The 10,554-nt window shown below is 43.1% G+C and overlaps 1 protein-coding gene across 2 annotated transcripts in view; it reads right to left on the bottom strand.

Moving 5' to 3' along the window:
* EYA3 (EYA transcriptional coactivator and phosphatase 3) overlaps nt 1-10,554 on the bottom strand; it is a 145,334-nt gene continuing 134,780 nt past the window's right edge. For both annotated transcript variants that reach the window (XM_012645996.1, XM_012645995.1), the window contains 2 exons: nt 6,544-6,644; nt 1-3,644 (listed from right to left, as the gene is read on the bottom strand). In XM_012645996.1, coding sequence (XP_012501450.1) covers nt 3,564-3,644; nt 6,544-6,644 — 182 coding nt within the window. In that variant the 3' untranslated portion in view covers nt 1-3,563. The remainder of the gene's footprint in view (nt 3,645-6,543; nt 6,645-10,554) is intronic.

The raw sequence follows: 10,554 nt of genomic DNA, 5'->3' as shown, positions 1-10,554 counted from the left end.
TATAGAAAATAAAAACTTTATTTTTTTCAAGTTTATAAGATAGTTCCCATTACACATAACATCACGGTCAAGGATTCTACAGCCACGAATGCCCGCAGTCACATAAATATATCTAATCCAATCAACGCCTTTTCCTGCTAAAAGAGGCATCTGAAGTCCAGAGGGCGAGTCGTGTTTTGAGTAGAAGTCGTCCTCAACGGGATGGCTCCCGTCAGTGCAGTCGGAACTAGCCAAGGAGCCTTGCTTTCTGGAGCTGTCTGACTCAGAGGAGAGGAAGGGACAGTCTGCTGATTGGGGCTGAAGCAGAACTAGATTTTCTCTCTTGTGGTTTAAGATATTTTAGAATCTCAGAATTCAGATTTGGCTTCTTTAGTGTGGTATCTGGGGAGTTCTAACTTTTGGATGAAAAAGGAAACTAATTTGGTGGTTAGAAACAGAAGCTTGCTTAAGAGGGGCCCTAACGGCCCCCTTGAGGAGGAGTGAGCAGGGAGAAGAAGGCCCCACGTTCACCACTCGTTGGCCTGGACCAGTGCTCTCCCAAGGAAGAGGGAGACAGACGGGGCTCTGCCCCTGTACTCTTCTCCCCGCTGGCTCAGTGGCACTGACGCCCATTCAAGGCAGTGGACATCTAGAAGCTCCACATGCTGCAGCTGGAGTTTGCCATCAGATCTATTGGAGCTTTAAAGCTGAGTTTGTGTAAACTGCGAACAAGCTGTGGCACAAGTCTCTTGGGACACTAGCTTTGCCCACCCTCCCCCCAAACCTGCAGAGCAGAAGACAGGAACACCCCAAATCAAACAAAAGCCCAAATAGACATCTAAATCTGGAGCAGGTGTCCATTCTCTAGGACACAACCAGCTGCCCCAGGGGCACTGGACAGGGTGATGCTAAGGCACAGTTTTACATTCGAATGTCAAGACTCCTCTTAAACCCAGGACATACTTGACGACTCCAGCTCTGCTGCTCGAGACAGCCCTCACCATGAAATGTGCAGACCCATCTTAGAGAACCCAGGTGCACAGCTGGGGAAGGACTCATCATCTGGCTAGTTTCATGGTGGCCTCTTTCTAGAAAAGAGGGCCTCCCCCTTGATGAAAGGACCCACAGTATCCTTTGGCCCTCAGCTTCCAACAGCTCTTGATGCTACCCACTTACTTTCTTTCTAGATTTTTGTGCTGGGGAAGAGGAGAAGACAGGGTAAGAAGAGCACTAGGTTTCCTGGACAATTCAATTTGGCAAAGATGAGCCAAGAAGCTCCTATTTTCTGTCTGTCCTCTAAATGAGGGTGGTAGGAACCAGAAAGCAGCAGACTGCTCTGCTCAGAGAGCCTCCTTACCTCTCTTGGCCAAGTTCAAGTTCCTTTTGGAAAGAGCTAAACTGGGAAGTCGGGGCAAGAAAAAGTCCGTTGATAAGAGTTCAAGTCATAGTCTAAGAGTTAAGGAGCTTCCACGGGTGGGGAGAGGGAAGTATTTGTGTGTTCTTACGTGGGGTACCACTCCGCAGCCTCACAAACCTGAAGCACCAACAGGGTGGCCTTTGTCCAGGACAGGAAACCAACAGCTATATTGGCAATAGGGGGGAGGGTTTTAGGTCTGAAAGTAAAACCTAGAGTTTTCTAAGATCACCCATCAAGTGAGGCAAAGCAGCATCGGGGCAACTATGCTGAATACAGACCAAGGCAAGGTCTACCTCAAGACTCCATCTCCCTCCCCCACCCCGCACCCCCATAGGAAGCAGGGCCAAAGAGGCAGCTAAGTCATGGAGCACCGCCTTCAGCCACTCTCCAAAAACTCCCTAACATTGCGAGTCATGGAGCACTTTTCAATGAGTTCTGACAGACTGTGTACACCAGCCTATCTCCGATGCCATCTAGGTGACCTGGCATTGGAAGCCGTGTCTCTTTGTGTTGCAACGTTTCTGAAAGTGGGTAGGCAGAATCTCTGGGCACAAGTGATTATAGCTGGGCTTGTTCAAGGATGCCTCCTGAGGACCAAGCCTGCATTGCTCTCTGTGCAGCCTGGGAGAGGCTGAACTTCCTCAGCTCTAGGGAAGTTTATCCTGCCTGAGATGCCCAGGTTGGTCTTGGCTGGGTGCCTTGGAAGGATGGGGCACCCAACAAACACTGGGCTGGAAGGCTGTGACTAGTGCCTGGCTACCCACCAATCTGCCCAGATGCTTTTTTTGAGATGCTCCTGCATTTGGCCCAGGATTAGGTTTTCAGGCATGAAGCAAAGGATCCAGCACTCTCATTTAAATCAGGAAAAGTCTTTCTGGCCTTCTGGATTCCCACTTTAGAATGGGATTTGAAAAGCGAAGTGTTCCATGGGAGACTGGGTCTTAATTACAGCAATCTTCTCTTTGCAGGCAGATATGTGGGTAAATATATGCCTAGGACACCCTTCATATGGCTTAAGGGCTCCCTCAAAGGAAGTCAAATACATTGGTAATCCTGGCTAAAATGTAGTTAGAGGCCTGGTTTCAGACTTGATTTGACCTCTTGGGTCCAACACCCAGGGACTGGCCAGAGCCTGGAGGTGGATTGAGTACGACTAAGGAAGAGGCTGTGGGGGTGAGCATCATCTCATGGGCAAAGGGTGCTTCTCTGCAGGAGGAATAAGTGGAAGCTTCTGTCTCGAGAGCTAAAGAAGCTGAAATTCCTAAGAAGCCTTAGCCCCTTCTCTCCAGTCTGGAGGCTAAGCCTCTGGGGGACACAGTCTTTGAATAAGAGTCAAGCTGAAGGCTTAGAATTTACTGTCTAAGAAAAGGAGTTTCTAGGGTTGTGCCATTTGGCCAAAGGGGAAGAAGGCTGCGAAGGGGACTAAGACTTCTAGGATGGGAAATGCCAAAGTTTAAAGTTGCTCAGCGTCCAGTGCCCCCATAGTTCGGCAAACTAGGAGATGGAAGAACAGGGAAGGAACCATCCCAGAGAGCAGACCACCGCAGCAGCTAAAGAGGGGCTACTGTCACAGAGAGGTATTTTAGATATTTCAATTACTATTTTCAAGGAAACTTTACACATCCCTTTCCTGCTAGAAAAAGGGGGTGGGGGAACTTGCTTCAGAGACCAGGCCCTTAACCTATAAAAATAACATACACATTCACCTGGAAATAAGTTCTACAGCTATGGAGATTCTAGACTGCAAGAGATGTTATTATAAAATCTGCTGCATTTATCCAATCACCACAAGTTAACAGCAGTTCTCAGTCTGGTCATGGACTAAGAGTGAAACTCTGCCCCAAGAATTGCCTTTTCTTTTTCTTCATTTTTTGAAACAACAACAAAAAAACAAAACACAGAAGAATTAAAAGCACTGTAGCTACAGTGAGTCTATTGTTCTCTCTATCCAACTGTCTGCTGCTTCTGTACGAGGATGAACACGGGGGCTGCAGCTCGCTCTTGGCAAAAACTGCGGCTCTGGTTCTGATTGTGTTCTCGCCAGCATTCGATGGAGAAAGACAGGGAGAGAGAGAGAGAGAGAAAGAGAGAAAGACCCCAGCTGGTTCCAGTCTCCAGCTCCCTTGAGGAGTGAAAAGTTCACAGGGTAGGCTCCTGATTCCAGTTCTTAGAGAAAATCAAGCTCCAAAGCCTGGTGAAGGGACACTAGGTCCCCGTGGTTTGTGATCCTCCAGAAAGGCATGTTGTGCTGGAAGAGAGATGGAATAGCTGGTTAATCCAATTTCTTTAGGGAACTTATATTTACCCCTACTCTTTCCCCCACAGACTTCTCCCCAGGGTATGTGGTAACCCTGTTTACTCTGGCCCACCTCATATGGCTGTTGTACATCATAGGACACTTTATAAATGTGAGAGGTTGTTATTAGGTTTCAGTGGTAGCTTTGTGCTTTTATGAGAGATATACCTGTTCTAGCTATTATATATAGGGTCTTCAGGATCAAATAAAATGGCCCAGGTAAAAAATTAGTATTGATATAAGATTACATTGTCATAAGTTTCAAAGCCACAAGGCCCAAATCTTGCCCACGTCCAAGATGTAGGACACACAGATCTGGGAAGTAATAATCCCATTATATTATTTGATCAGCATTGTGTCCAGAATACTGTGTGCTGTTCTAAAGGCCACATTTTATTTTTTTCATTTTTATTTAATAGATAGGGTCTCAGAGCCAGGCGCAGTGGCTCATGCCTATAATCCCAGTACTTTGGGAGGCTGAGGTGGGAGGATTGCTTGAGGTCAGGAGTTCGAGACCAGCCTGAGCAATATAGCGAGACTCCATCTCTACAAAAAATGAAAAAACTTAGCTGGCTACAGTGGCTTGTGCCTGTAGTCCTAGCTACTCAGAAGGCTGAGCACTTGAGCCCAGGAGTTGTGGCTGCAGTGAGCTATAATGGCACTACTGCATTCTAGCCTAGGTGACAGGGTGAGATATTGTCTCTTTTTTTTTTTTTTTGAGACAGCATCTCCTCGGCTCAAGTGATCCTCCTGCCTCAGCCTTCCGAGTATCTGGGGTACAGGTGTGAGCCATTATGCTGAGGCTAATTAACAACTTTTTTTACTCAGTGCTTTGTACAACGGAAATGTATAAGGAAAAAAAATTTTATTTTAGAAGGTCTTGCTATATTGCCCAAGCCGGTCTTTAATTCCTGGTCTTAAGTGGTCCTTCTGCCTCAGCTTCCCGAGTAGCTGAGATTATAGGTGTGAGCCACCATGCCCAATTTTGGAAGCCATGGTTTAAAGGAGGGCTTTGATAAATCTAAGTGTTGGAAACCATGTTCTATATAGCTGAAGGAGATTGGCTTTACTGACTGTCTTGTTCAAAGTGGTTCTTCAGAACACTGAGGTCCTAGAACACAATTATTTTGGCATGTAGCCTAGTTTTTTTGAATCGAGCTGCTCATGCATAATATTTAAAAGACTATTAATCTACAGAAGAAAAAGCAGACTTGTTAGGTTATGTTCAGGCGTGCCAGACAAGAACCATTAAGTCAAAGTTAGAGAGAGACATTTTTGTTCACTGGAAGGAGGAACACCCTAACAGCATTGTTGACCCCACAGTGGAAAAGGCTATCTGGGAATCAGTGTCCTCATCCTTGGGTATTTCCAAGCAAGGACTGGAAAGGCTTCTGCAGAGAGGCTGAAGAAAAGATCCCTCACAGGGTGGAGGCTATACTGGATCAAGTGCTAAGACATTTTCCAGTGGGTCTATTCTACTGTAGATGATTACAGACGTCAGCTTACAGACACCAACTCTGCTAATGACTTAAGTTGTTATTTCTCTCCCGATGCCCTTCAGATCGAGAAGCACTGATGCCTACACCCACTAGTGTCTTTCCCCAAAGAGGGTAATGAGAAGCACTTGAAAATCAAAGCTTCAGTGATAACATATGTGGAAAAAACAAAGTTCCTTGAATTGCTACATAAAGTAGCAAATGAAAACATAATGAGTAATAATGCCAACTAATTACCAATCTTACAGTTTATTATAGTTGTTGAGGTTTCTATGTTAATTGGATGAAGAAAACAAGGGAAGTTGGTTCTAGTTGGCAACCCAATGCCTTCAAATCTAAGAAATCAAGTTGCTGGAAGAAAACAAACTGAGGTAGGAAGGGAAAGAACGTCTATAGATTCATTTAGTAGATGAGGCAACTCAAAGAAGATAAGTAAATTGCCCAAAGTCACACAGCTATTAAACAGATGGGATTTTAGATTCTACAACCAAGACTCTTTCATCTACTGTTTCCTTTATTAAGAAAGAATGACCTGGAGTTGGGACCTGGATAGTGATGAGTTTAACATCATAACAATCTTTCCAGGGCTCAGAACCAGAAAGTACTTTCTCTATAGAAAACAACTTGATTGTACTGGTTTTTTGTTTGTTTGTGAGAATCTGAAGCCTGAAAAGGTCAGAATGATTTGCCTTTTTGCAGTCCAGTCTGATGTCTTTTTTTTTTTTTTTGAGACAGAGACTCACTCTTTTGCCCGGGCTAGAGTGCCGTGGTGTCAGCCTAGCTCACGGCAACCTCAAACTCCTGGGCTTAAGCGATCCTTCTGCCTCAGCCTCCCGAGTAGCTGGGACTACAGGCATGCGCCACCATGCCCGGCTAATTTTTTCTATGTATTTTTAGTTGTCCGATTAATTTCTTTCTATTTTTAGTAGAGACGGGGTCTCACTCTTGCTCAGGCTGGTTTCGAACTCCTGAGCTCAAACGATCCACCTGCCTCGGCCTCCCAGAGAGCTAGGATTACAGGCGTGAGCCACCACGCCCGGCCCAGTCTGATGTTCTTGAGAAGCCATTGCCTTCTAAGATGAAGATGGGGCCCACCTCAGGTTTAATGCTGGGGGTCCCTGTAGCAGGCCTCAAAGGGCTTAAGATTCTTGAGTACCAGGGAGGAGGGGAAAGGGAAGGATTTAATAACTTACAGGGAAAACTCCATTTGGGAAAAAAATGGCCCTCTTTTTCTTTAAAGAAAAATGGGAGAGGAAGAGAAGGAAGGGAAAACACCAAAAACGCACAATAGATTGCTAAGATTTTTCAGTTTTTACCATTTTTTCTAATTGCACAATTTTCTTTATAGTGATTACCTGTTTGGCTGCAATTTCTTCATCTCGTCCATCTCCAATCACTACATAGGTGACTTTCTTTCCAAACCTTGACACAATTCTCTCAAAGCAGCTCTCCTTACCTGATGAGAAAAATAAATTTCCTATTAGGATATCTTCTTTTTTTCCAAAACCAAAGAAAAGGGTTGCTATTAGAGTTACCTGCCTGTGTTTAGGTGGACTAAGTGGCAGTTTATATAGTTTGCTTGGTGGGATGTAGGGGTGGGAGTTAGAGATCTAGCAGACCCTCTACCCAAAGAATGTGAAATTGTGCCATTGAAACAACTTATTTTAACCTACACGCTGAGGGTGAAGTCCCTAAGATCTTAGTGTGAAGGAATTTCTGTAAATGGGAGACTAAGGAGTCTTGTCTATGTTGAGAGCTATGAATACCACATCTCTCTTCCACCTCTCCTGTACTTTACAGCTTACAAAATACTTATCAATTTATTCATTTAGTTCTCAAAATAATCTAGTGAGATGGGTACTCTTCCCTATGTTACAGATGTCAATGGGATTCACAGGTTTAGTGACTTGCTCCCAGATCACAAACAAGCTAGTAGCTAGAATTTGGGCTTGGGGGGTCCCTGGCTCCAAATGCAAGCTCTTGCCATTGTGCCACAACGAATAATTAATTTTTGATGGGAAATGTTTTAGGGTAGGAAAGACAAGTGGAAGCATGTGGCCCTGATTTCTTGGTAGAAATAACTAACAGACAAAAAGCCATTGCCATCCAATTCTTGATTTTCCAAAAACAGTCCTGGGCACAGGCCTTGTGTCTTTCAGTGGAGGAGGAGCCCCAGAGCGGAACTGAGAAAAGTGACCAATAAATACGGCAACAATATTTGTTACGTCCAGAATTCCCTCACTTACTACACTTTGTAGTTGTAACCAAGACATTGCATCTCACTGAAACTGACCTTGGGAAATGGGTGACTTAAACTCACTGCAGTTCTGAGAAACATGCCAGTGTAACAAAATTCAAATCCCATATGCAACCAACACCTAAAGCATGCACACATGATAATGCTGTGGGAAAGACACTTTATGTGCATAAATAAAAGGAAATTATATCTCTTGCTCTTTCTTCACCATCTCTTATACTTTATTTCCCTGTTTCTGCCACCTTCTTCAGTTAAGCAAGGTCCTAACTTTGGCTTCCTTCTTCATTCTGCTCCATTAACCTTCTCAGTCTTTCTTCTTGCTAGATCCAGTGACTTAGTCCCAGGGTTCCTGTGTGAGTATGATAAAGCTGTCTCTTCCTCAAGACACTTGACTGCCATCTGCTGGAGAGTTGCAATAAATATACAAATACACAAATCTAAGATGACTATAACGTAATTGACAAGAACTTATACCTCCATACTCAGAAGTCCTGCTTGGCACATCTGAGCAAGTGTAAATCTTGACATCCATAGCCCAAGTGGCACCTCAAAACAGATGGACTAGACACCTGGACCAGACACTAGTGCACTCTGGGTTCAGTCTCCCACTTATAATACAAGGCTTGTTTTAGGTGTACTTAGGTCCCTTTTAGTTTTTTTTTTTTTTTAGACAGAGTCTCACTCTGTTGCCCGGGCTAGAGTGCCGTGGTGTCAGCCTAGCTCACAGCAACCTCAAACTCCTGGACGCAAGCAATCCTTCTGCCTCAGCCTCCCAAGTAGCTGGGACTACAGGCATGCACCACCATGCCCAGCTAATGTTTTCTAGATATATTTTTAGTTGTCCAGCTAATTTCTTTCTATCTTTTTTAGTAGAGACGGGGTCTTGCTCTTGCTCAGGCTGGTCTTGAACTCCTGAGCTCAAACGATCTGCCTGCCTCGGCCTCCCAGAGTGCTAGGATTACAGGCATGAGCCACCATGCTGGGCCCCTTTTAGTATTAACACTTTACAATAGCATTGTCATACCTTACATTCATATGACACATTCAATGTTTGCTGAGTTAATGTATATTAATCTCACAAATGATTCAACGGAGGACTATAGTCCATATCTTTTTTTTTTTTTTTTTTAGACAGTCTCACTCTGTTGGTCTGGCTGGAGTTATAGTCCATATCTTAAGCCCCACAATTCAGTTCAAACATTAAATAATTCAACTAATAATGAATTATGTTCAAGGTATTGAAAAATTTTGTCTAATTCCAAACTTACAGCCTTACAATGTAAGCCAACCTCCACCAGACCCATGGTCTAATATGATCTGTCTATAGAAAAAAAAAAACTTGTAAATGAGTCAGATTTTAGACTTTCTCCTAAGACTCAACAAAGGGAACACCTCATATTTAGAAGACAAGGACACAGAGGTATTTTTATTATCCTGGCATGCAGTAATCAAGGATGGAATACACTCTGGAATGTCTCCTCCGAAAGGATTAAGAGACAAAGAGAGTTATAAACAGCTCAAAGTAAAGATTAGCTACATGAAAAAATGACTCCAATACAATTGGTAAAATACTTCCATTTACAATCTCAAAACAATCCTGGACATTCACGTTCCCATTCAGAAGGATGAGGCTAATGACAAGGCAGTTTACCGAACGTCAAGTAATTGAAGCTGGTGAACTGCAAGACCAGCCAAGCCTTTAGAGAACATTGATTCCTGGGTTTCCTCTATCAGAAACACTTCTGATATTTTCAGAAGTGATTATGAGAATTCTCTTTAATGGCCAAAATCAAAGAGTGGCCATTAAGAGAACCACACTTTGAAATCATTTCAGAGGAACTGAAAAAATATGTCCTCTCCTTGCTCCCATTTCACAGTTCTGTGAAGGAAAGCCTCGAGCCTCCCACTGTGGTTACCATGGCACCAGATCCCACTGCAGCTTCACAAATTAGCTCCGGATGAACTGAGACTGAGGAAAACCACCAAATAAGCACACTTACTGTCAGAGGGAATGAAATCACTTCCATTAGATTGATGAGCCTGTGGGTGCCAGGACTCGGTATAATGAGCACTACAGAAAATCTACCTGGAAGGTGTGAGAGGCTCGGAGAGTGTTCTGGGTTCTTATGACATGACAAGGGAAAGCAGCAACAGCAGCAGCAATATCCAAAGGGAGTGTTCATGTATGTTCACTCCAACTCAATCTCTTGTAAATGAAATAATTCAGCCATAAAAAAAATGGAGAATAAAAAATCCCACAGACGCCTGCATTAACTACCTAAAAATAAGATATTATAGATTCACTTGAAATTTCCTAAACACCCCTAAAAATGTGAACATTTTAAACCTTAATATAAACGTCACATACTGTATATTTATCTGTGATGTATTTTTGTGTTCAACATTGTTTTTCATATTAATCCTTATGAGTATGTAATTTTAGTTCATTCGCCTTTAACTGCAATACAGCATTTCATTGTTTGAATATATCTATCTATTTTCTGTTCACGAACAGGTTCACAGACCAATTATTTCCTATTACGAACAAGGCTGCACCAAAAAAATCCTTGCACATGTCTCCTCCCTGCGCATATGAGAATTACTCAAAGGCAGGGGTCAGCAAACTTTTTCTGTAAAGAGTCAGATAGTAAATATTTCAGACTTTGCAGGCCATATGGCCTCTGTTCCAACTATTCAACTCTGCTACTGCAGTGTGAAAGCAACTATATAAATGAATGGGCATAACTACATTTCAATAAAAACCTTACAAAAACAGGCAAGGGGCAGGATTTAGCCCATGAGCTGTAATTTGCAGATCCCTGCTCAAAAGTACATATATCTCAAAGTGGAATTGATCATAGGGTCATGTACATCTCGAACTTTATTAAACATTAACAAACTGTTGTCCAAAAAAGGTTATATTCCTTTTCAATTCCATCTGCAGAGTAAGAGTTCCCATTACCTTAACAAAGCTTGGCACTGTCAAGACTTAATTCTTCTTTACCTGATGGGTGTGAAATGCATCACATTTTAATTTGCACTTTCTTAAGTGGTGAGGTTAAGGAATTTTTCATATGTTTACTGACAGTCTGGTTTTCCTTTTCTGCAA

The sequence above is a fragment of the Propithecus coquereli genome, unplaced genomic scaffold, assembly GCF_000956105.1.
Source record: "Propithecus coquereli isolate 6110/MARCELLA unplaced genomic scaffold, Pcoq_1.0 Scaffold239, whole genome shotgun sequence".
Taxonomy (NCBI): domain Eukaryota; kingdom Metazoa; phylum Chordata; class Mammalia; order Primates; family Indriidae; genus Propithecus; species Propithecus coquereli.
Note: the sequence above shows the minus strand (reverse complement) of the source record. Positions and strands in the feature narration are given on the sequence as shown.